The following is a 27,358-nucleotide window of genomic DNA, read 5'->3' on the forward strand; positions in this document are numbered from 1 at the left end:
AGTAGAGGCAGTGTCAGCATCACCAGGGACAATTTTCTACAACCTCTCTTAAGAGACGGCAGCAGAGTTCATGGTTTAGCTGATTCCTTTTTTGAGGTATTAGGTGTTTTGCCTGGATTGAATCAGTATCCATAACAAAATAGAAATGTGTTTTTCATATTTTTTAACATCTGCTTGAGATTTAGTTTTGCTTTGCTGATAGCTATTGGGTTTCAGGTTGACTCAACTGGCTACTTTCACCTTAAAATTGAATTGTGACATGAATTGCTAATTCATTCTTCTCTCCAGTATGATTTGGAGTATTTAGTCACAATGGTCATTTTTTGTAATTTCAAGCCATAATGGTAAATTTGCCTTTTTCCAAACATTGCTATACAGAAGGTACTGCAGAGAATATTAAAGAGTTACACAAGAATACCTTCTGTGCCCGAGATTGGGTGCAAATGATATGCTTAATTACATGTGAGAGATATTGCAAACTCAAACACTATATTAAAGAGATTCTTACTGAGAACTTGATATAGTCCCATTTTTCTTTTAAATCTCTACATCTCTCTCATTTTCCTCCCAGTTTGGGATATTTAATTTTATCCTGTCTGGTGGTCCAAAGATCAGATAAGCTTAATAATTCAAAAGAAACTAAAACTAGATATGAGTTTGATGGTTTCACAGAGTTATGACCAAAACATTCCAGTGTTAGTGGTTAAAGGAATAGAGTAAATTATGTTGGTATTTTTGGTGGTGTATTCTTATGTTTTTGTTGTGGTGGTGGTAAAAGTTCATTGAATTTCATTTAAAATTTTGTTTTTGTTGTAACAGCTTATTAGCAAAATTCAGAAGTATCATAAACTTATTAGTGACATAAAAGACTACATATTTTTGAAGAGACGATTTTGAATATAAGAAAGGAGTTATACATTTTTCAAAAATGAAAAACACGATGCGTATGTCAGAAATTCATGTAATATAAAGAAATTTTATTTTATATTCCTGCCCATAAGTACCCTTCTGAGATCTTTCTGCATACCCTTGTTTAATCCTAAAACTTGCCCATTGCTAACTTTTTACTGAACTTTTGTCTTTCAGGTGTTCTTGCTGGTCATGACAACCGTGTCAGCTGTTTAGGTGTAACTGATGATGGCATGGCTGTGGCAACAGGGTCTTGGGACAGTTTTCTTAGAATCTGGAATTAACAATACATGCAAATTTACCATTCTCCACTGATACCTGGAGAAATCAGTACTACAGCCTATAGCTGTGAAAAAGAATTTACCTTATATTTGCAGGTGAAGATTTTTCTATTGAGATTATTATATACAAAAAAGCAGCTTTCAGTAAACTACAAAATAAAAAAGGTGAAACCAAGGTAAAGGTGCTTGCTGAGATCAGGACCAGTGTATCGATCTGAGGAGTTGAGCTCACTCAACCTTGATGAATTCTTGCTTGTATTGTCTAATTCTTTATTTTCTTTGTGTAGACAGAAATGTACACATTACAGCAACCTATCATGTTAGAATGTATGTTTGCATTTTTTCAGAATTACATTTTTAATTTTACATAGAAGTATTGCATTTTTGTGTTCTGTAGTGGAGGAACAGGCACAGTAATACATGGAAGTGAAACCATACGTGTGTGTACTGATGTTTAAAGATCTCCTTAAACTCCGGCTTTCTTTTTGATCTGAAAGAGATCCTGGTTGCTTACTGTTTAAGAATGTTGACAACAGGGACCTACTCTATAGCTCAGTGTTATGTGGCAGCCTGGATGGAAGTTTGGGGGAGAATGGATACATATATGTGTGGCTGAGTCCACTTTGCTGTTCGCCTGAAACTATCACAACATAATTGGCTATACCCCAATACAAAACAAAAAGTTAAAAAAAAAAATGCTGTCAGACGTAGGTATCGCTGAGGGGAGTCCATGTGAGTATCAATAGTTTCTGCCTCATACTCTGCCATGTTATTAATTTAAGTAAGTGCTTATGTTGAGTCCTTTAAAGGGGACATAATCTAAAGGCCAGGTAATCTCACTCTGAAATTTGAGACATACTTAAGAAACTCGTATTATATTAACAGGTAGATAGCAGTAATCACATGAATTGTTCTTATTTTTTAAAGTTGGATATGATCAAATGATACTTAGCATTCTAAATAGTTAGGCTTTCCTACTGATTTCATCTTCTAGAGCTGAGTTTGTAGGGTGCACTCTGATGAACTTTTGGACTGTCTTTGCATCTTAAGAAAATTTCCCAGTGTTTCCATCAGTATGTATCTAGGAAGGACACATAGTGTGTGATGGCATTATGATTTTGAAAGAAGTATAAAATCTAACAAATCTATTTGTTACATTGTAACACACAATGTAAGGTTGCTTTATGAATTTATGTTCATATAAAAACTGAACTGATGTTAGCTCTGTGTCTTCAAAAATTTAAAAAGTAAACATTCAAGCTTTTTGATCTTCTGTACCATTTCCTCCCACTAGGACAAAATACTGGTTTCTAAGTGGTTTTACTTCAAAGGATACCTAGATCAAAGTGATCCCCACTTTAAAGCCAAAAGAAAATTCCAAGAGCAGTTCTTAAAGGAGTCAGAGGAAAATACTAAGCAATTTCTCTGCTTGTCAGTGATATAATGTGTTTATTACTAGAATGAGCCCCCTTAAATTTAAACAAAGATACTTTTCCTCTTGGATTTTCTCTTACAAATAATCTAAATGATTGACAATAGAAGATTGTTAAGTCTTGCTTGATAGTGAAGTCATGGAGTTTTTCTAATATAGAGGTGCATTGTGTTTTGTGACTTAGTAAACTGTGTCAGTTACTATTGAGCTAGATCTGTTAACTTTTGATCACCTGTAATCCTAAATACTCCCAAATTTTACTTGTAAATTTCCATTTATATATGTGGAATTTATATTCCACATTTATATTGTGGATGTGCTAATAAGTACATCAGCCATAAGGAAGTAAATGTTTTAAGATACTAAAAAGAGAATAGAATGGAAAAAGGAAGATCAAGATATAGGACCAAAAAAAAAAAAAAAAACCAGACTGCTGTAGACGGCAGGCATGAATGTATATTTATATACATATAACAGGATTTCTGTGGACTTTTGATGTTAATGTTTGTGGACTATTTAAGAAGTGATATAAAGAACAGCTCTTTGAGGTAAGGCAAGACAATTTTAAAGGGACAGTCATTTGCAAAAATAGGAGTGAGGATTACCATGTAGTTCAGCAGTTTATTCCAAAATCCTGTTGAAGCAAGCACTTGTAGCCATGTGCAAAATTGCCTTATATATATGAAGAGTATCTCCACCAGTTTGAAAATGATTCTAGTAACAAGATAATTTAGAGGCACACAGACTGTAAGAATTATGTTGTCTTAAACATGTTAATAAAAATGATTTAATATTATTAAACTTTTTGTAGGTGGTTAAAAGGCAGTTATCATAATTAAACATGTACTAGGCAACACTATCATGGCTGATTATACATATGACCAAATGGTGATACCATATTAATTAACTCACAGGTTAAAACTTTTGTTACCTATTGATATGGGTCCCACTTGCTCAATCTGTGTACTTGCAGTCTGAGTTCATCTGATTGTCTATTTAAAACTTCCTGAATTCAGTATATTTTGTAGAAGCACCGTATAGCTTGAATCTTAGTTTTCCCAAATTAAAAAAAAGCCAAATGTAGTTTTAAGGAATTTGCATCAATATTGCAGTTCTGGTGCCTGATTTATTTTCTTTTTACCTAAGAAACATTTAAACATAATGTGCCTCAGTTGGATTTATTTGTAGATTCTTGAATCACTACATAAAGAATAGTTGAGATATGACAGTATTTTAAAGGCAAATATTCTTTTCTAAAATTGGGGTGATGGCCTTGTGTTCAGCACATCAACCCATAAACCTTCTCAAAAAAGCACTTCATGTTGCCAGCAAGGTCACTGCCTCCACTTCGATGGACCGGCCTCATTTTTGGCAGCCGTGCTACTAGAGATTTAGACTAACTATCCAGGTTTCTTCCCTAGCTCAAATTTTTAAAGTTGTGAATCCATGGTTACAACAGCATATTGAGTGCCATCTTCAGAGAAGCAAAGATTTAGGCTTAATATCTCAGGAGATACTTCTTAATTCTGCAAGAGGGCTTACCCGGTAGGCAGTCTCCTTGTTTTAATTTAGACTCATCTGAACTGATTAATACTGCATGATGATAGTAAACTAGTCTCTCAGACATAACAGAGGTAGGTGCTTCTGGAATATGTTAAGTAATTTTAAAGTTAACCTATTGAAAGAGAAATAAACCTTGGCTTCTTCAGGTGACAAAATGAAATTTTTGAAGTTGCTAAAAAAAATACTGTGTTAATATTATATAACTAACCTTCAACACTTTTGACGTTTTAGATTTAGAAGTAAATTTAGATTCTGTTTTAAAAATGAAGATGTTCAGGGAAATTTATGCTTATTGGTGAGTGTCTCACAGTTTATAACAGTCGAATACTTGCGGCTTACCTCTTGATGTGTTTAAATGTAATGGAAACTGATTAAACAATCTCCCAAATGGGCCTATGATTTTAGTAATAAACAGGTTCTTTCTAAAATCTTTAGGGTGTGAGTTAGGCTTAAAAACATTTTGAAATTATGTTCAGTTTCTAATTTCCCTTTTGCCATTGTGGAAAGCAAAATTTTAAACTATTTCTTACCTTGTTAGAATTTTGAAAACACCCACCAGTCAGACTATCTTGTGAGAAATGGTAGCACAGTGGATAATATTGGTATTTTAAATTAGATTAAATACAGTGTGATGCACCCTTCATATTTACTGCTTCTTCTCCCATTGTTCATTGTAAGTTGCCTTAAATTCAGTGCTATATTTAAAAGTATTGATTATAATAGGTACTCAATAAAATGGTCTGTAGTTGAATGTCTAAGCTAGCATTGTTTTAAAAAGTAATTTATTAATCAGAATGATGGTACAACTTGTGTTTAGCAAATTTGTTTGCATGTTGATAAAATTTCCTAAGTCTTTTTTCTTAAAACCAGTTATTGAGCCTATAAAATAGTTGACTAATGCAGCATATGGAAAAACTGGTTAAATGTTTCAATTGATGTTAAGTGTGCCCGACAAAATCTTACATCATACAGTATTTTTTAATTAATAGAACTTCAGTGATATACTTGGTAGATATTTCAAGCCTTTTCTGTCTCTTACACAATGGTGCTCTATCCTATTGTTTTCTCTTCTCAAAGAAGCATCTGAACACTTGTATTTGCATATTCTTATCCAAAGGCATTCATATCTAAATGGGTTTTTTTAAGTTGATTAAAATGTTTTTCTTCACCTAGCGTGGTTTCTACAACACTTGTGGCCAACTGAACCTGAATGTCAGTAGTCTGTGGGAAAGGTGAATGTATTAGATTAAAGCTCTTAGAAAAAAGCTTTAAACCAAACTATGGACTTGTATCACGACTTAACAGTATTCTTGAATCATTCTTGCAGTAATTCATTCCTTTATTTGTATAGTAGCTCTGTGAAATAATGTTGCTGTGAACTGATATTGTAATCAATAAAGTGCTTTTAACCAGATTTCATGCAGCATGTTTTAAATCAGTTTTTAGTAGGATTACTTTTTTAAGTCTCAGAACTAAACTCCAAGCCCAGCAATTCATGCTCAGCTCTGATTCCTTTATCTAAGCATTCTCGTCATGAAAAATGAATGGGCTGCCAGAAGCAAGGAAGAGATTGGAGGTCCAATGACCTATCCTATAGTACTGTGAATGCTGGCCTACTGTTAAAAGGCCACACATTTTCATGAAAAAGCAAAGTATAAGTCATTCTTCCCTTAAAGCTTCCTTAGGGTAAAAATGAGCCAGTTTCCCCAAGATAGCTTATATGCTTGCCATAAAAATCATCAAAAATAAAAGATTAAAACTCACTAAATGCCAGTATAAATGTTCTATTTATCAACTTTCAGGCAAACAAGTTTTATTTCCACCTTGCATATTATAAAAAGTCTAGGTTTGTAAAAAGCTGAAGGTTATACAAAGTTTATAAATAATCCTGCAAACACATAGTAGACAAGTAAATGTGCAGTAACTTTGAACATCAGCCATAAATCACAATTCTTTATCATTCATGGGCTTGGTCATAGGTGCACTTACCCCAAGCATAAAGGTGGGCTTTATTATTTTAGTGTCCCACTTCCAACATTCATGTATTTTCAAACTTGATCAGGCAGAACTGGATTCAAGCTACTGATGGAAAATTTAGTATAAACTTTCTATAGCAGAACCACTACTCCACAGTTCCCAAATTTTTTGCATGCATCAGGATCACCTTGAGGGCTTGTTAAACCAGAAACTGCTGGTCCCCAAACCTAGTATTTGACTCAGTAGGTCTGGGATGAGCCCTAAGAATGTAATTTTTACAACTTTACTTGTGATACTGTTGATTGAGGGACTGAACTGTGAGAACCACTGTACTTAGCACTCATGGGGTAATAACAAACCACTACTATTTCAGAAGTTCAAGTACTTGTGTATAAAGATTAAGGCCTTCAACTTGTAACCTTAATTAGCAGTACACAGTCTTAAACATCAGTTTTTTCTTTGCAGTTGTTATTTAGTCCCACTTCTTGGTGATTTGTGTAATTTTTTGGTTATAAAGCCACAATATTAGCTATAAATGAATATCTGGATTTGAATATTGCATTCTAGTATCTGATTTGCATAAAAAAACATTAAAGGCTTCTATGGCCTAAATAATGTTATTTTCTCCTTAAAATAACCAGAAGAGGTGTTGCACCTGTTGTGAAAAAACTGAATAGCATCCAAGAGACTTAAACGTACAGAAAAAGTACTGAGTATTAAAAGAAGAAAAAAAGCCTGAAACGTTATCCCTCCTGTGGAAGAGCAGCATCAACTCTTACCAGCCAAATGCGCTGTGTCTTCTGGGATTGTGCATTCCTAACATGCACCTGCTGATGTTGATTCAGTGGTCCTCAAAACTATTTTTGCATAGCAAAGCCTTAGACCAGTTTTTAATGTTTCCATATAAGTTTCTATTAGTTTTTTTTAACACAGAAACAAACACAATGTTTTAACTCATAAACATTTTCATTAAGGTAAAAAATAAAAATTTTAACCGTGCCCTGTCAAATTCATACAATTAAATAAACATAAAAGTCACTGTGGGGGACAACCCAGCAGTATCCTTGGCAAATACCTTCCAAAGAACAGCAATTTTTACTGTAGCCACCCAAAATTCAGATCTCCCATCTCTTTGGCTATTTTTATCACTTCAAACTTAACTCTCAAAAACAGAAAGCTCTCCTTACTGGAATCACAGCTGAGGCTGAATGTGTTTCTTGAGAAACATGAGCAGATTATTTAGACCCAAATACTTTCATAAAGGACTTTCTTTCTAATAACAAAACCTATACACTGCTTTACATCAGTTTCAATAGGAATAAAAGGGAGTAAAAACAGCATTAATTATTAGTGGTTTACATACCTGTCAGGATGGCAAAAGTGATTGTAACCTGCATAAATAATACACTCAAGAACATTCCACACTCCTTTGTGGTTACAGCAATACAGTTTATAAAACAAAAATCTAATTATTCCCATTAAAGTCAGCATCAAAAATTAGTTTTGAGAAAGAAGATGAAAGGAGCATTCTCTAACTCCTGGATGCCAGGAAGCAGAGTTTTTCAGAATCAAAAACAAAGAGAGCCCTAATTAAGAGCAAGGCCCCACCCCTCAGGGGTCACAGAGTTGTTTCTTTTGCTTTAAACTAATTCATCATTTTCACATATCAAAGAATTTTTCTTTACCCAAAATTAAAGAGACACCATAACACTCTTCAGAAGTGCAAACACCCTAAGATAGATCAATACCAAGATCTACTCAAGGATTTGCTATTTAGGTATAGTTAGTATAATTCATACTTAAAATCACTTCATAAAAATAACCATCCAAATCTTCCAAACTCCATTTTCTCCTTCGATGATCACCAAAGCAATCTCAGTTGTTAAGATTCTTCACTGCTTGAATGTAGAAACCGCTTAGTAAAATTCTCCAGCTGGTTTTCAAGTTGAACAGCTTTATTTCTAATTTAAAAAAAACAATGAATAAACACCAATCTAATTATCATAAAGGTCAATGAGAAAAAAATGCATCCCATCCAAATCTTGCAAAAAAAAAAAATCACTAGTCAGCTGTTGCTACATTTATCTGAATTCAGATCCACTCTTAAAAGCATTTACTATATATGCTACTCTAACTTTGTAATAAACATAGACTCCACTGGCCAGGAAAGATATACTGAGATAAAATCTTTAACAAGAATGAAAAGCCTACGCATATGTATACCTATGGCTGATTCATGTTGAGGTTTGACAGAAACCAACAAAATTCTGTAAACCAATTATCCTTCAATTAAAAAACAAATTGAAAAATTGAAAAAAAAAAAAAAAAATGAAAAGCTTAAGAGACAGTGGAGTCACACCACCTTACAAGGAAATTATATCCTAAGTCACATTAAGACAATTGTTCCTGAATTCCCTTTAAGTATAAAACATAGAATAAATGATTTTATGTATACATACAGTAGCTGGCAGATGTCAAAGGACCATAGTTGCCAAAAATATATATTTTTTTAATATTAAAAAATTGTATATAAAGAAACCGAATGCCCGTAAAAAGAGGGAAAGCAGGTCTGTGTCTCCATGCTCATCATGTGCCACAGTGCACACACACACTTAAATGAGTCTCTCTCTTTCCTTCTTGGTCTTGTGATGTATGGTGCTAAGTGGATATTGTCAAGGCCATATAATTTAAATGTGCATGTGAACTCCACTGTGTATTTCTTCAGGAAATGCTCCTGAGATATATAAATACCAATAATCTATCAGTTATTTATTTTTTTTAACTATAGCAAGATGAAAAAAATAAAAACCTACCTCAGTTAAAATTTTTTTTTATTAGATACTGTTTCACCAAATTTGAAAGGCTGTATTTGGGATGATCTAACTTAAAATAGGAGCAATGGAACACATGAAATTCGCTTGGGTGTGGGGTGGTGTGTGTGTGTGAGAAAGGATGCTGGGGTCTAAGTCACAGGCAGTCACGTTTTCAGAAACTCTGGAACAGAAACTCAATGAGAATGTGACTAGTGATCAGACTGAAATAACCATGCATGGACAGACTGTGTGTGTGTGTGTCTGCCTGTCTGTAAGGATACTGGAGTCTAAGTCACAAGCAGTCACGTTTTCAGAGACTCTGAAACAGAAACGCGATGAGAATGTAACTGCTGATCAGACTGAGATACCATGGACAGATCCTTGTGTTCCAAAATTCAGGTCACAAGGACAGTCTCTCCAATTTGCAAACATTGCAAACTGTTTTCATACAGGCAGCTGTATGGAGCATGTGCCCTGGTAAGTAGTAGCAGAAATGAAATGATGCTTAGTGAGTCTTCCAGACTTGTAGTTGAGTGAGCTAATACGTAGCAAATTAAGAACTGTCAACAAGTATAGACCTTGTGCTAATACTTCTGGTCTTGACTCCCCAAAGCAGAATTTATTTAGGGTCCAAAGAATCCATGGCCAATCATATTAAACCATAATTCCACTTTATATTAGGATATCTTGTTTACTTCTGCTGCTTCAAATTTAAGTATACCTAAGAGTCCCCACTGAGAAGAAAAATTATGAATTTTAGATATATAGGACTGAAAACTCATAATTTTAATAACAGAACTGCTCTAAAAAAGGACAAATATAGCTTAACACAGGGCTCTAAGTCTGGATCTAAAAAATCCCTTTAAATTCATATTTTTTTGCTGTTGAAATTAGTTTTCACTGAAATTATAAAACATATGGAACTAAATATGGAAAATTATAATTAAGCCAATGCAGAAAGCCAAAAATTTTAACATAAATTTGCTAGCAATTTTACATAATTGTATTTTGGTAATGAGACCAGTAAATGTTCATATTATTGAGAAGAAAAAGTTCAAATACCTTAAGAGCTTTGAATTGTTTTGTATTTTCTCCAATTGATCTATTTCTTTGGATAATCTAGCAATTTCTTCTTCTAGATGTTTTTGTGTAATATCAACTTGTTGGCACAGGCGAGCAAAGGTGGTTGCCATCTCCCTTAAAATAAAAAACAATTTTATCAGCAGTCACGAATGTCTTTTTAAAATGAATAAGCTTTAATCTAAAGCTTACATTAAAAAAGGATCACAAGATTAAAAAATCCCTAAGACATAAGGTATCAAAGAACATTGCTAAGAATGGTGTGAGGGAGGGTAGAGTGTATGGTACTTGTAAGCTTAATATGACTGTGGGCTTGATTTCATCTGGCCTCAAGACAAATGCTCAACAGGTAATAACTACTCTGCCATTTTGTTGTGAATGTGAATAAGCTATAAAAAGGCAAAGGTTGGGTACATTTCTTCAGAAGCATAATAAGCCTTACTCTCATCCCCTACCTATAAGAATAAATTACTGGAAACAGGAAAGGAAATTTCATGAACTTCTGTGACTTAGTCAAAAATACTTTATAGCAACATTTAACTACATTTCTAGAGTTAAAGGGTGTATTTGTGTGCTAGTTAATATGTGAACTTTGGCAAATATTGTGTGTTTGCTATTGGGAGCATGCCTAGTAGGTGTGTACCACTGGACTTTGACTGACTTGTTTTTCTCTGCAACTATTCTCTTGCCCATCTTCATCTTTCCCATGGTCTTTTCCCTCTCCCATCTCTCCTCATCTGACCAAATACCAAGATTAGACAAATGAAGCATCTATTTTAACATTTCACTACATTAATATTTGGCTAGTATTATTTTAACTGGAATAATTATTTGAAGTTGCCTCTGTTAAAGTGTAAAGTCATGTAAGAAAGAACAGAAGTTATCTTTAACTTTTAATTTACCATAACTTCTAGCTATAGTTATTGTCACATGGTAGGTGATTAATAAATGTTTGATGATGATGAATGGAAAGCTTCATTCTGTTTTTATGAAATGTGAACCATGACTGATTTCTTTTGGAGGTCTACGTCATCCTCATTAATATAAATAAATCAAAATTAACACCATTAAATAAAATAGGAGCTCAATAAATATTTGGGAAATGAATGGACTAAATCAGTGGTCTCAATTCTGTGACCTCGTTGTTTCCATTCCTTACAGCTCTAAATAGGTTAGTACAGGCTCTGATCTTGTGTTTGAAACAGTTTAATCTTCTGGCAGTTTTTGTTTCCTGAGTCTAAACCACTTAACACACTATACCACTGCCAAGTTATCTGATCTAGAGCTTAATGTTAATGGTGCCACTCCCAAGATTCCTGATTATCCAAACCTGTCCTATTGTTAGGCTTACACTCCAATGGACCCCTCTTATGTACACATCTGCCACACTGAAATTGTCTCATGTTTCTGAACACATTCCTTTTTTCTCCAACTTCTTGCTTTTAGTTTGGGCTCTTTTCTCTGTCTCCCTCTTTCTATTCTGCACATTCAAATTTCGCCAGGCTACCTCTCCTCCAGGAAACCTTACTGATCCACTGTCCCTTATGCTTTAAGATTCTAGAGTCTCACATTATGAAGCTCTCATTACCTATCATTTTTCATCTTTTTTTTTTATAATTATGTACATGTTGCTTTTTCTACTAAATTGCAATTATCTTTAGCTCAGAAAACTTTCTAATTCAGCTGTCAGTAGCACCCTAATGCAGAATATTATGCATCGATTTGACTGGGGTCCTATGTATTTTTACTAAATTAACAATAAATATTTGAGTGTATGGTACTTGAGTGTATACATAAAAGATACTCAGTGGACCCAGGTATTTATTATTATAATAAAATTCTCTTGAATTTTTAAAAAAATCATGCCTATAAATCTGGGCTGTAATAGTAAAAACAAATTACATTCACTACCATGCATTTATTTTGAGCCCACTGTTTGATTATTCTATTTTTTCCATTTTGGTGGCAATTATAAAATACGTCCATGTTGTGCTAATTCTTTGAGTTGTACTCTTATTCGTGCATTTCTGCATGCATGTCATACTTCAGTAAAGCTTTAAAACAAAAATACAGATGAATCTTTCAACTTACTGTTGTACTTGATGGCTGCAGTTCGCGCTTGTGAAGCTAACGATCATTTGCAGTTTTTCAGTTGCATAATTCACAAATTGCTGTTTAAAGGCTCTCTCCTTGGCACGGGTGGTCCAAGTGAGTCTTTCATAAAGATACAAAGCTCCATACATACTTAATGAAACAGATATGAGTTTCCAACCTACAGTTTTCCAAATCTGTAAGATAAATTCACAGCTTACTTTGAGAAAGAAAGACACTACTAGGGAGACTGTACTAAAAGGCACTTTAGAAACTTCATTGGTTCCGTACAGATCCTTGAGTTAGATCCATTTTGTAAAAATGTATCTTCCTACTCTATAAGGAAATATGAAATTACTGAAAATCAAGCTGAAAAAGGAATAGCACAGAAATAGCAGGCAAGAACTTTTATAACCTGCCAAGTATTTGCTAAGTTGATTTAATGTATCTCAAAAAGGAATGCTAATTTTTTTAGGTCAAAAGTTTAAAAAAACAAACTATATATAAAATAGATTTCCCTGGCAGTCAAGTGGTTAAGGTTCTGTACTTCCACTGCAGGGCGGTATGGGTTTGATCCCTGGTCAAGGAATTATGGGGACTCCCCAGGTGGTGCAGTGGTAAAAGAATCTGCCTGCCAATGCAGGAGACACATATTTGATCCCTGGGTCAGAAAGAACCCCAGGTGTAGAAAATGGCAACCATCCCAGTATTTTTGCCTGGAAAATTCCACAGATAGAGGAACCTTGTCGTTCTTCATGTGGTTGCAGAGGCAGACATGACTAGGTGCATACACATACACACAGAACTATGATCCCACATACCATGCAGTGAGGCCAAAAAAAAAAAGTAGCCAACAAGTACCTACTTATAGCACAGAGAACTATACTCAGTATTTTATAATAACCTATAAAAGAATCTGAAAAAAGCTATATATATATGTGTGTGTGTGTATGTGTGTAACAATCACTTTGAACCTGGAAACAGAAGTAAATATACCTTTCTTTTCCTGATCTAGCAGGTAGCTTTGCAAAAATTTCAATTTTAATTACACCAAAAAATACTGTTTCTAAAAAAAAAAGGTACTGTTTCTTACCACTCCTCCAACAACAATGATGCCCATAGACGTTCTAGATGTGAGAGAGGCTAATGTTGTTATTAGGGTAACCATGAGTTCTTCCTGTGATGCATTATCTGGCGTTGCTGGGTTGGAAGGAGCAGTGGGAGTGGAAGCTAAAGATCTGGGGAGCTGATAAGGTTGAGGGGTAAAGAATTAAGTCAATTAAACAGCTATACATGGAATAGTCATTTACAAAACTCTATTATATTCTCTTTTAAAATTATAGCAGTAAAACTACAAAAATAATGACTCCAATTAAGGAGTTTACCATAAGTACACGAAGAAAATAAAAATGGTCTGAAACCATAAAGGACAGATTTTTATAATATACAATGAGTCTATCTATAACAATAGGCCCTCAAGTCTCAAGAGAAATTAAAACTGCATATAAAATTTTTTTCACACCAAAAACACAATCTTTTAAAAAAATATTGGGTTTCAAAATTAAAACCTTGAGAATTTCCTTGTGGTCCAGTAGTTAGGACTTCACACTTTCACTGCCAAGGGCTTGGGTTCAACCTCTGGTCAGGGAACTAAGATCCCACAAGCCATGTAGCCAAAAATAATAAATAAATAAATAAATAATGAAAGTATAATAAAATCAAAATTAAAACCTTTACACTTTAAAACATACCATAAGAAAATTAAAAGGCAAGTTACAGACTAGAAAAACATAAATATTTTGAAATCATGTATCTGATAAAGACTTATATCTGGAATATATGTAAAGGACTCTTAAAAGTCAGTAAGAAGCCAAATAACCTAATTTAAAAATGAGCAAAAAATTTGAATAGACATGTTACAAAATGAAATACAAGAATAAGCATATGAAACGATGTTCAAAATCATCAGTCATTAGGGAAACACAAATCGAAACTATCAATACAATGAGATACAGCTTTGTATCTGCCAAAAAAAAGCCTTGATTAGAACGTGGAGAAACAGAATGTTAATACGTTGCTGGTGGGAATGTAAAATGGTGCATCTGCTTTGGAAAACAGTTTGGCAGTTCCTCAGAAAGTTAAACATGGAGTTACCATATGGCCCAGCAATTTCATTCCTAAATACTCAAGAGAAATGAAAACACATGCCCACATTAAAACAGTATATGGGTATTTATAACACCATTATTCATAATAGCCAAAAAGTACAAGCAACTCAAATGTCCATCAATTGATGAATGGATAAATAAAATGTGTGACAGCCATGGCGGAATACTATTCGGCAATACAAAAGAAATGCTGAATACTGATACATGCTACAACATTCATATAGTATGATGACAAATCTTGAAAACATTACACTAAGTGAAAGTAGCCAGTCACATTTTGTATGATTCCACTGATAGGAAATGTCCAGGGAGAGCAAAAATAATAGCCAGAGAAACCTGACTAGCAGTAGGGCTGGCGGTGGAAATGAAGCCTGACTGCAAATGGGGCACAAGCATATCCTTGGGGGTGACAGAAGTGTTCTAAAAGTGGACTGTGGCAATGGTTTTAAAACCCTGTAAGTTTCTTGAAAAATTACTGAGTTGATAAATTCAAAAAAGTTTTTTTAAATGATTAAGATTAGAAAATTTACAAAACAGAGTGTCAAAAGTGAATGCAGAGTAACCTACAACAGTATTGAATGAAAATTTGGGGATTGGCTTTCCCTTAAACATAGTAGTATACCTAATTCTGAAATGGATCTATATCATAAATATTACCTACAAATAAGCAAAGCTGACACAGCTAGTTCTACAGAGAAAATCACACAAATGAAATAAAAAGAGACTCTCAACGGGTAGAATCAGATACATACCTGTACAGTATAACAATAACCACCTAATAAAAAGCCTACTCAAATAGAAAATTTTTTAAAAAGCCTACCAAAAGAAAAAAAAATATATATATAGATAGATACCTGAAAGATAGGCTCTGATAATCCTAGAAGCACCCGCTGAGCATTTGTAGGGCCCAAGAAACGATGGACAAGAGAAGACCAGCCCAGAGAAAAACGAAATACAATATCCTCTTGAAAATCTGAACATAACTTGTGGCAATTTAGGTCATAGCTAAGATCAAATTTCTTGCAAGGAACCAGCGTATGCAGTTTATTCTGAATACCAGCTGGAAGTAATGGCTTCAAATTTTCTAGAAAGAACCAAATTATGATACTTTGGTTAACAATAGTAAATAATGTTTTACATTTTATAAGATATCTAAAAGATATTATAATAAATCTTTTATCACTGAAAAAAAAAGAAAAAACTACATATGAACTTGCAGACATAAATATTACCAATAATTTCTTGCTGGGATTGAAGCATTGAAGCGTTGACTTCATTGGTGCACCGATCAGCCAAATTTCTTCCCATTCCATCTTCTATGTGCTTATTTAACTCCTGTTAACAATGGTAATAAGTGCCCACATTATTTTCTTCTCTAGAACATATACAGACTTTATAACAATGCTAAAAAAGTAGTAAACACTAATACGATTTTATTCTTTTGAAGTGGATCATTTTCTTGTGTATTTTATAATTTACATTTATTATAAGAATGCACAGGAGAGCTAACAGTTTAATCCTGTACTGATTGCCATGAAGACACTAAAATGGCCAAGTCACTGAAGCGTGGACTAAGACTTGGTAAAACAAGTAAACTGTATCTGAATAACATTTAACTACAATTTAACTTACATTTTTATATACTTTCAATACACTTGGAGTAGGATGAAACTCAGAACAAAATTCATCAACCAAAACAGAGAGTCGACAAATTTCATCTGTCATAGCACATGAAACCTGGAAATAAAAAAAAAAAATCAGAAAATTTAAACAAGATGACTGACTACTCAAAAAAATCAAATTGAAAAAACTTAATATTCTTTTAAAGTAACAGATGGATAATATTTTTAGCACTATCAAAAGTATTTTCATTCCCAGATATTATCACAAAGCTAACGTTACCCACCTTATTTGCAACCTCCTCTGTAACCTCCCTGATTTTTTTTTTAACATCCAGTGTTAAAAGGTTCATCTGGTTTCGGATAAAGTCCAGTCTATCAATTTGGTCTTCCCTCTCTTCTATTGAATAAACCCTATTATAGTATGAAGAGTAATTAATATTCAGGATACATTTAAGTCCTAAAGAAATTAAGGAGACACTCACTTATATATTGAACCATCTGTTAGTGTGATATAAGAAAAAAAAAAAACAAAACCTTGTATTTCAACATCTAAGAGGGGTTCAAATAACATTTCACTCATAAAATGTTTTACAGATGACTAGATAGAAACTGCTATCTCTCTGCTCCTGTGGCACCTGAATCCCACAAAGGATTAATAAGGATTCTAAATCTCCACCCATTTCACAGATACAAATATTCAAAATAGAACTAACTCATTATTGAGTCTACTTAATAAAGCACCCTGAAAGCCCAATCCAGTCAGCTGCTAGTTTTTGTTAGTTTCCTTGGAATACAGTCACATGCATTCATGTACCTATTGGGTGTAATTGGCTGCTTTTGCTCTAAAACTGCAGAACTGGAGCTGCAAAATAGACAGTATGGCCCACAAAGCCTAGAATATTTACTATCTGCTAAATTTGTTAACCCTTGGATGATATAGGAAAACAAAAGCCTGAGATTTTTTTTTTTAATATCATCTTTAGCTAAAAGAGTTACAAACCATCCTCAATTCACATCTTTTTTTTTGTGCCAGGTTTATTTCAATGTTTATATTTTTATAAAAATTAAGGTCAATCCAGTGGACCAATACTTACTTTGGCTACCATAATGTAGCAACTGAGCCCAACATACAGAAACACTGTGACAAGGCTAGCGATGAGACTCTGGGTTCTGACCCTTGTGTTTAATATGCTGCAAATTCTCTAATTTTATACACAATGCATCCTGCAAAAATGCCAAAATTAGGCAACAGACCTAGACATGAGTGGAGTTTTCTTCTCAGCAAGATCAAATACATTTAAAATTACCAATTTTACATCGCCTTGGATTTAATCTTAGATGCTTTATATCTTTCCACTGATTGGCTTAAGTTCACTTAAAGGTTCAGTTGAGGCTTAACATCATTATGCTTGTAACATCTAATAACATCTTGATCTTTGTTTCAAGTGTACTAAGTTTGTGAGAACTACCCTTTTCTTTGAATAGTGCTGGTTTTTGTATTTGTTTTCATTGTTACAAGGCAATAAATGGACTAAAATACTGTACTACAGTATGACATATGGAGTAATGCTTACCAAATTCACCTTCTGGCTGGCAGGTAGTACCACCTTGCTTGTTTACCAGCTGATATAAAACCACAACTAGCATAAAAGAGTGATTTCAAGGTTTCAACATACGAATAAATAAAAGATGAGTGATAAGTTGAATGTAAAAAAAAAGTCACCTGTTTTTAACTTCAAAAAATTCTGCTTGAAGAAATGGTTCTTTCACTGCTTTAAAGATATTTTCAAGTCACTCAACATTTAAAAATCACAACTCATACACCCGAATACTGAGACTGTATACTGAGAATGTAAATAATGTGTTCAAGGTTGTAAAAAAAAAAAATGCTTAACAGTTTCAAATATTCATTAAAAAACATGCAAGTAGGCATCAGCTAAACCTATCAGGCTGATGTTAGTGTGAAAGGTATTCAATAGAATAAAAATTTTAGATCAGTCTTTTTATATTGACACAAAAATAATTGTTATTTTGCAGTAAAACGAATTCATACCTTTTCTCTGCTGCTGCCACGTTTATTGAATCCATTATGTTTTTCACAGTTTCTAGTATCTGTTTAGCTCTGATAGTGTGCTGTTCAAACTTTGTTTTCACTGCTGACTGCGAGATACACTCCTGCGAGGGGCCCAAGCCATAACACATTACTGTAATTCCATCCAAACATTTTCAGGAATTTAAACACAAAAACTTGCTGTTCATATTAACCAAAACAGACACAAGGAAAGAAAATAAATGAAACATAAACACAACTTAAAGTTATAAAGGTTAAAAAAAGTCAAGGATTCAAAAGTAAAAAAGCTTGTTTTAACAGCAAGTTCATAGCTTTGTGTAATTTTACACAGTAATGTGCAATGGATCTTTGACTATACTATCTTCAAAAACAAATTAAAAAGGGTACTATTTTCAATGTTAAAAAAGATTTCCTATTAGAGTACTAATTTTACTTGGATCACCTTTAATCTATTTCTAGTTCATCTATCTTGATCTTTCTTTTTTTTTTGATCTTTCTCAAATTCATAATTGATCACCTCATAAAGTTCTTAAGCCATGGAACCAGAATTCTACATTGAAAAAAGTCAGTTGAATGATGTCACCTAAAATTCATAAAAGAACTTCTACAGACTGAAGCCTGAACAAACGGAAAAATACTCTTTTAACACTACACAATGTAGTATTTTAAATTGTTTATAGAAAAATTTCTATTTTTCTAAGATAATCCCATTATGTTATGGGACAATATAGCGTGTGCATACAGGTCAGAATGATACATTATCTCACGTTTTACTTTCAAGTTAATTGCAGGTCTTAACTTACTAACAGTTGTACAAATCAGTGTTTCATGACCAGTATTTTTTACACAGAGAATAATACATCAAAATGCATCACATATGATCATGGATGTTTCTTTCGTGAAATTGTTTCCTTTCAGTATGTGTGCATACTGCTTGTTATTTAAAACATTAACTGTGATTCATCACTTAAATCTTTGCAAAACTATTAACCTAAAATTGGCCTTTCACTTTTACTTCATAGAAAGTCTAATTCTATACTGACATTAACATCTGAAAACAACTGCAAGCATCTGTAGAGAAATGGTAGCTGGTCTTCCAACAATCAAGAAACACTCATCTGGGTCACAACATCAATACCCACAACAGATGTTCTGTAGGACACCATGTTTATTTTTTACAATAAATTTTTAAAAGGATATACCTTCCAACTCTCTAATATTTCCATGAATTTATTTTCTTGAGCTTAATATAAAACTGATACAAACTGTGATAATTACTTCCTAAAGTAATACTATTCTTTATCAAAATAAATAGCTTTCAAGTTTTAAAGGTAGTCAATACCCTAGCACTGTTACTTGTTACCTTGAAATCATTAGTATATATATTCAATTCATGTCCTATTTATAATCTATGTTAAGCCTTCACATCTCTAAATGATTATTTTGTTCACTTCACTTTACAGAAAGTGAAAGTCACTCAGTCATGTCCAACTCTTTGCGACCCCATGAACTATACAGTCCATGGAATTCTCCAAGCCAGAATACTGGAGTGTACAGAAAACAAAACAGATTCATTTCTTTAGCTCCAGGGTACATGAGGATAATTCATTTAGCTAACAGTTTCCTTAACTCAGAGCCCACTACTTTTTTTCAAAGCATAGTCTCATTTTTGCTCATCATCAAGCTCATTTATAAGTTTCTCAATTATCATTAATCTTGAAAAGATTAGTGTTAGGAAGTTAAGAGTATTACTGTTTTGTACATGCCAGAGCAAAACCACAAAAAACTATATAATATCAAACATTTAAAGAGTCAACTGCTTAATTTTTAATGACCAAAACAAAGCTTTGATTTTACTTTAAATAACTGTCTCATTAATTGCCAAATTAACCTTTACAAAACTATAATAAAAGAATAAGAATAAAACTTAAAAGTTAAAAGAATAAAAGTTAAAAGAAATTCTATGTTCCTCGATGAAGCAGATCTAGATATCAGCAATGAAGACCCCAAATTTGTAGATAACAGCACAGTATTAGAGCTAGACTAGACAAAAAGGAAAAATCTCCAAGTTATTACAAGTCACTCCTTGATTCAAAAATATACAGTAGTGAATATGTAGAAAGAAGAAAACAGGCAATTTTTTTCTAATTAAAAAGTATGCCTCACTGATGTTCCCACTGATCAGAAAAATATCAAAAGTCAACTACAAAAGGAATACTCTATTCCAACCGAAGTATAGGGAATGCTAATTTAAATAAAGCTTCTTTACTGAACCATTTCTCAGAGTCCTATATACACTAATATACTTATGAATCTCCATGGAGGTCATAAATAGCCTGCAGTAGTATCCAGACTTATTTCATTAGGAACTCTGCTTTCATAAGGTGAAGTTTAAAATGCCACACCAGATATTTTAAATTTTATCTTATCAGAATATGCCAGAGGCTGCTTGAAAACTTATTAAAGATTTAGAAGCAAAACAATAATCACATTTCAATTAAGATTTTCTGACTTTCTACTAACATCTAAAGAAAACAGCTGACAACTAGTCATACGTAGTTACAAATTTGTACATATTAATATTTATGTGTAATTAAAACATAAAACAAATCTGTCAAGTCCCCTTGATAAAAGATCCCAAATACCCAATAACGTGCTATTTACCACTCCAAATGTGTTACTTGGAAATATTTTAAACTGACAGAAGAAGTGCAAGAAAGAACACCAAGATACAATATACCTTTCAGCTTCTTCTAAATCAAATGAATCTCAAGAGGTCTATGGTAAAGATCAGATTGTTTGATAAAATGATGAACTTGGTACAGTTTTTCTTTTCACAAAAATCATAAGACTACACACACACAAACAGAAGTCAATTCTGTAAACAGAAAATGGGCATTTAAGGCCACATGTCATCACAACACACACACACACACAAAAAAAAATCAAGAAAAGTCATATGGGAAGGATCAAAATATCTGAATTTTAATAATTCCTGTATTAAATAGGAAATGCCAAAAACTATAATTAAAAATTAATCAACAATGAAATCTGGGTACTGAAAGCCATGGAAGACATCCAAAGCTACACTCACAGACAAATTCATTCCACTTTTATAATGAAAGCAAAAAGAAACTTTCTGTAAACATTAGTTGAACTGAATGACTAACAACCAAAAAATGCTATTTATAAACTGAAAAATTATCCATTTAATCTTTAGAGGATAAAGCAAAGCAATCAAATCATTGACAAATCTCAATTAAGATTAAAATATAGATATTTCTTATATACTTTATCTAATGATGTATCTATATATAGGTATATAGACAGATAAAGAAAAGGAATACAAAAATTGTTTAATAAATAATTTTATACTAAATTATAAATTCTCAGCAATGTATCAATTTATAAGAAATCATAAATTATCAAAATTAATTTTAAAGGGAGCAAATTTGAACTTTGGCAAAAAGTTGAAAAGAGCTGTCGATTTAATTACCAAAAAAAGGTTTGGCCATCAAGACAAAATTGTTTGTCCATATGACTATTTCCTTAGGTAAATTCAAATCATTTTTAGCTAATTCTCATTTTATATCTATCACAGCTTTAAACAAAAATTTCAGACTCTAAAGCCTAACGTTCTCTCCAACTTCATGGAAAAGCTCTTGCTCATAAATAGTTTTTTCCAAACAAATTTTTAGATTCTCAAAAGAACTTTTAAAATAAAAAAGTGAAATACCAAGTTTCTTCTAAAAACCTTAGAAAGAGTAGTTCCCAACTCTTTCTGATTATTGAAATCACTTGGGGAGCTTTAAACATTTAGGAGATTCCTAGGTCCATCCTGGCCCTACTGGATTAAGTCTCTGGGACAGGTCAGGAGCCTGCAGGTCTCTAAAGTACCTCATGTGTTTCTCATCACCAGCCAGGTTTGGGAACCAGTGCTCTATAGCACATCTTTTATTCTTCTCATTCCCACCTCTTCAAGGAAATATTCTGGGAAAGCAAAAGCTGTACCAGGAACCAATATGAAAGAGGTATGAGTGTATAACTGAACAGTACAAGATTTGGTAGGAGAAATCAATGCTAAACACATACACACAAAGAAAGAAAAGCTCAATACGTAAGAAAAGATGAGGGAAACAACAAAAGATACTCTCCCCAATATTTTTCCCATGGATGAAATGATTGTTCCTGATAAGAGTGGGTAAAGGATTGAATCTCTTGTGCAAGAAAAGGGAAAGAATATAAACAACAACAATGATCTTTAAGTAACTGGGATATCATGTATCCCACAGTTTAACTTGACAGAACACCTATTGATATTCCAGGGACCTCTGAAGAATCAGAAACACCTTACCAAGAGAGCAGAGAGTAGGCTGTCTTAAAACATTTTGTCTTTGTCTACCTAATGGTCTTTCTTTTTCTCACCATATTAAAAGTAGGAGATAAAAAAATAAATAAAAGTAGGGGATAGTGAGCAAATAATTAATTTTAAAAATTCTTCCAAGCACATTCAATATTTATGTCCTAAGTATTATAATAGTTACTACTTATAAGGAAGAATTACAGACGGAAGTTTTTTCAGTTCTGAGTATTTGTGTTCATCTGGGGGTGAGGAGATATGTAATCTAATAAATACAACTAGATAGAGCTAAATGAGAGCCAAGAAGATTAACAGCTCAAGTATTTTTCAGTCAATCTAAGATGTTTTAAGGTCTCTGAATAAAACACCTATCCCAAAATATAACAGGATCTTCTCTCTCCACTGGCACACACACTAGATATTCCTGCATCTCAGTAGCTTAGATTCCCCTAAAGTATAGGACCTGTATCTTAATTATTTTTGCATCTGTTTGCTTTGTCATAAAACATGGAGAATTAACAGGTGGCAATACAATTGAGAGATGTAATTAACTTTTGTCAAATGGCATTAACTATGTTCTATCAAAAGAAAAAAGATCTTCATTTTGCTCTATTACCCATTCCAACAGCAATTACATTTCTTTAATCTTGTCCTTAACTACTGAATATAGACTATTATATTCATCACACAACACAATATTAGAAAATAATGTCTCATTTAGATACAAATACATTAAAAAAAAGAATAAGAAGAAATTATAATCTTTAATTCTCTGTTCTTACAGATCATCCATTTTGCAGGGACCTTCTTTCTTCAAACTCTCCTTGCTTCACTTGTTCTGTCAGAAACTACACTAAATAACACCAAAGGTTATTAACAAAGACAGGTAATGAAAACAGAAGATGATGCTCACTTTCCAACCAAAGCTCCAGTTTTATATTAGTCAATACATTCACAAAATTCCTACCTCAAAGATTTGTTCAAAATTCTGAAACTCTTGTAATCTTGCCTGAAATCCTTCTGCAAGTGCCCCACCTGTAATATTTAGGTGAAGAGTTTAAAACCTAGTATATAGCAAGGTAAGACATTTGCATGCGATTTTTACAATCCACGTTTATACTTCAAAAGGAAATCTGTGATGAATACACACCACCTTCTGGCATCCCCTGTGCCCTGTGCTTTCTAGCACTGAGAACTTCCTTTGCAGAAACAAAAAAGATACGATTGCGTGCTTCGAAGGGATCCACAACTCTGAGCTCCTCCACCAAGAAATGCAGGCATCTTTCCATGTGCTGTCTGCGCACCTAACAAAAAAAAGGGGGTATTAAAAGAGTTCTAATAACTAAACAAGTATGATTTACAGGTCTATACTAAACTCCATTTGTAGCGATATTAAGGATGGCATCACCAACACAACGGACATGGGTTTGGGTGGACTCCGGGAGTTGGTGATGGACAGGGAGGCCTGGTGTGCTGCAGTTCATGGGGTCGCAAAGAGTCGGACACAACTGAGCGATGAACTGAACTGATTACTATACTATGTAGTAACAGTTGCCTTATACTTCTTTTTAATAACTTTATTTTTTTCAACTACTTTTTTTAAAATTGGAGTATAGCTGCTTTACATTGTTAGTTTTGCCTTATAATTAACAATAAATCCAAAAATTCTAATAAATGAAGTCTGATACTTGCTGATGAGAAATCTTCCTCTTAACTTAGTGATTCTTCCTTGAACATTTCATTTAAAATTCTGATGGCCCATCAAATACTACACAACCATTAAAAAATATATTGTAGATAAATACTAGTACTTATTGGCACAGGGAAAGGTTCTTAATTCTGTATTAAGGATATATGATGTGTGTGCATATTTATGTAATTAATACGTGGCATGCAGGCAACACTCATTAAAATGGGTGGCAATTTAATTTCTTCCTTAGGATTTTAAAGTTTCTTAATTATGTGTTAAGGATATATGATGTGGATGCATATTTATGTAATTAATACGTGGCATGCAGGCAACACTCACTAAAATGGGTGGCAATTTAATTTCTTCCTTAGGATTTCATTTTCTAAATTTTCTACAATGAAGCTATTAAAATTAGAAAATAAGTGCTACAATAAATTTGCTATAATGAAGTTAGTTTTACTTTGAAATCAGAGCATAAATGATATATTTTTCTTCCAAAAAACACTGGGAATTAAAATTGGGAAGAACACATTAGCTATGGATTAGAGCTGTGACATTAAGTTTAAGATTAGCACTTGGGTATCTAAATTAGGAATAAGGATTAAAAGTTAGTGAGGGTTTAGTACCAGCCTTTAACATTATGGCTATGATAAGAGATCTCCATGTTAAGACTTAATAAAATTAAACTAAAGAGGAATGGAGAAGAACAATCTGTGGGTGCTATCTTCTGATTCTGTGATTAAATGAGAGCTTGATTTGAAAGAGTATGATTACAAAATGAGTTAATAACAGGATATAAGGTTTCATATTAAGCAAAATTTCAATTTGGGGGATCAGGGGAAGAATGAAAGCAAATAATCTAACATGTGAATAGTGATGGGACAGTATAAATTTTATTTTTTTAATGTATTTTCTAAAGTTTTTTTTTGTTTGTTTGTTTTTGACCAGGCCATGTGGCTTGTGGGATCTTAGTTCCCTAACCAAGGATTGAACCCATGTCCCCTGCAATGGAAGCATGAAGTCCTAACCACTGGACTGCCAAAGAATTCTCTATAAGTTTTCTTAAAAAAATAATAAATATCAAGCAAATTAAATATTACTTGTAAAAAAAAAAATATTACTTGTACACTAAATGCCAGATTCTTCATCCTTTCTAAAAAGTCTCTAAAACCACCAGCATGACTAAAATGAAAGCAAAAAATACCAAGCACTGGCCATGATACAAATCATGTGGCACTCTCAATGTGGTGACGGAAATATAAACTTATATGAGCACTTCAAAAAACTCTTGGGCTGCATTGATTAAAACAGCATATTCTTTACCTATAATCCAGGAATTCTACTCCTCGATCTACACCCATGGATTACTGATTCCTGCGTTATTGACACTGTGAGTCGGATAAATCTGGCTTGGGGGCAAGAGCTGTTCTGTGTTACAGGTCATTTAACAGCATCGCAAGCCCACCCCCACTAGATGCTAGTGGCACAGAACCCCTCACAGTGAGAAGCGCTGTATATATGCAAGAGAAATATACACCAGTGAGCAACAAGAAGACACACACAGGAAGATGCCCAGCAGCACTGTTCACAATAGCTAAACGAAGGAAAGTTACCCAAATGCCCATCATTATCAGAATGAAGAGACCGACTGTTATTCATAGGACGAAAGACTATATAGCAATGAGAACGTACTTCATCTATGCACGACAGAATGCACATGTCACAAATATAACACTGAACAAAGAAACCCGACACAGAAGTAGATACTATGTGGTTCCACTACACAAAGTTGAACAACCAGAAAAATTAATTTAAGCTATCAGAGACACAAGTGGTTATCCTTCAGCTGGAGGGTAGAAGCTAGAAATGGGCGATACTGGGGTGCTGGAATGTTCTCCTTCTTGACCTGAACCCTTACAAAGGTATTAAATTTGTAAAATTCACTGAGCTGGACACCAATGATTTGTACACTTTTCTGTTATGCTATACTTAGATAGAGAATTAAAAAGGATGTTTCAAGATCTAAAGTAATTTGACAGTACTGTCATAATACAACTTTATTTCAAAGTAGCTTAATACCTGTCCTTAGCACATATCCACTTCAGGTTTTGTACAATTATACTCTTTTCTCAAGAGAATAGCTGCTTATGATGTTCTACTCTATGATGTGTATTGTTTTCTCAGATACCAATGTACATTACTATATTTCAAAACTTAAGGGAAAAAAATGTAACTTACATCTTCCATATATTCTGGCTCTGATGCAGAGGCATCCCAACGATTATTCAGGATAAAAATATTAGGCTTGGAAAGTCGCTCATTTACCTTGTGAAAAAACTGTTTTTCCTGAAAAACATCCAATACCCAACAGTATGTTCACTTTTAAAGCTACTTTATTTCTATATTTATACGTGAAAACTTATTTGAATCTAAAAGTCTGAACCATTTAACAACAGTGAGAACACCCAAAAACCTACTGAGATAAAGGATCCCAAAGCACTCTGAACATTAAACTTCCAGAGATGACAAAATTAAAATATAAGAAAGCAAAAGTTAAGATTTTCCTGCTTCTCTCATGAGTCTTTATTGAAATTCAATTGAACAAATATTTATCTGTTTCTACTACATGCAGGACATAAGATACTGCTAGATATGACAGTACTTTTAAAAAGCTACCTCAAATCTTGAAGATTCAGGCTAAGTAAATTAATGTAAGACACACGTATCATAGTAAACATAGGACTTCCCTTGTGGCTCAGATGGTAAAGCATCTGCCTACAACACAGGAGACCCGGGTTCGATCCCTGGGTCAGGAAGATCCTCTGGAGAAGGAAATGGCAACCCACTCCAGTACTCTTGCCTAGAAAATCCCATGGTCGGAGGAGCATAGTAGGCCACAGTCCATGGGGTCGCAAAGAATCGGACACGACTAAGCGACTTCACTTCATCTTCACTTCATCATAATAAACAATAAAACGTATGTGCCATAAATGCTATAAACATCCAACTGAAATTAAGAAATCATCTATAAAGGAGGAAGTGATGATAAAGATAGGTTTGATGGTACTGATAACGGCTTTTTGAAGGACGGAAAAATTGAGAGGGAAAAGAATTGTGAGCCAAGAATAACATAAACAAAGGTACCAAAGTCAAGATGTATATCAAAGTTTGCTTACCTGACACCTAAATAATGGAGTTACTCTAAAGCAGATTTTAAACTTTTACCTGTTTGTTATACCATCAGGTTGTAAAGAGCTGTCAGTGCTGTCAGAGCAACATGGTTTATGACATAGATCAGGCC

General features: G+C 33.5%; 2 protein-coding genes across 3 annotated transcripts in view; one reads left to right on the top strand and one right to left on the bottom strand.

Annotated features, from left to right (window-relative positions):
* The window catches only part of GNB4 (G protein subunit beta 4), a 67,728-nt gene extending 62,129 nt beyond the window's left edge, over positions 1-5,599 (top strand). The window contains exon 10 of the mRNA XM_043473675.1: positions 1,087-5,599. Within this exon, the coding sequence (XP_043329610.1) occupies positions 1,087-1,193 (107 nt within the window). The 3' untranslated portion in view covers positions 1,194-5,599. The remainder of the gene's footprint in view (positions 1-1,086) is intronic.
* Positions 5,600-7,109: 1,510 nt separating this feature from the next.
* The window catches only part of MFN1 (mitofusin 1), a 33,007-nt gene continuing 12,758 nt past the window's right edge, over positions 7,110-27,358 (bottom strand). For both annotated transcript variants that reach the window (XM_043473673.1, XM_043473674.1), the window contains exons 7-18: positions 26,296-26,403; positions 23,518-23,671; positions 23,335-23,402; positions 17,990-18,111; positions 16,221-16,347; positions 15,947-16,051; positions 15,547-15,649; positions 15,169-15,398; positions 13,240-13,392; positions 12,147-12,343; positions 10,038-10,172; positions 7,110-8,123 (exon numbers count right to left, since the gene is read on the bottom strand). In XM_043473673.1, coding sequence (XP_043329608.1) covers positions 8,045-8,123; positions 10,038-10,172; positions 12,147-12,343; positions 13,240-13,392; positions 15,169-15,398; positions 15,547-15,649; positions 15,947-16,051; positions 16,221-16,347; positions 17,990-18,111; positions 23,335-23,402; positions 23,518-23,671; positions 26,296-26,403 — 1,581 coding nt within the window. In that variant the 3' untranslated portion in view covers positions 7,110-8,044. The remainder of the gene's footprint in view (positions 8,124-10,037; positions 10,173-12,146; positions 12,344-13,239; positions 13,393-15,168; positions 15,399-15,546; positions 15,650-15,946; positions 16,052-16,220; positions 16,348-17,989; positions 18,112-23,334; positions 23,403-23,517; positions 23,672-26,295; positions 26,404-27,358) is intronic.

The sequence above is a fragment of the Cervus canadensis genome, chromosome 7, assembly GCF_019320065.1.
Source record: "Cervus canadensis isolate Bull #8, Minnesota chromosome 7, ASM1932006v1, whole genome shotgun sequence".
Taxonomy (NCBI): Eukaryota; Metazoa; Chordata; class Mammalia; order Artiodactyla; family Cervidae; genus Cervus; species Cervus canadensis.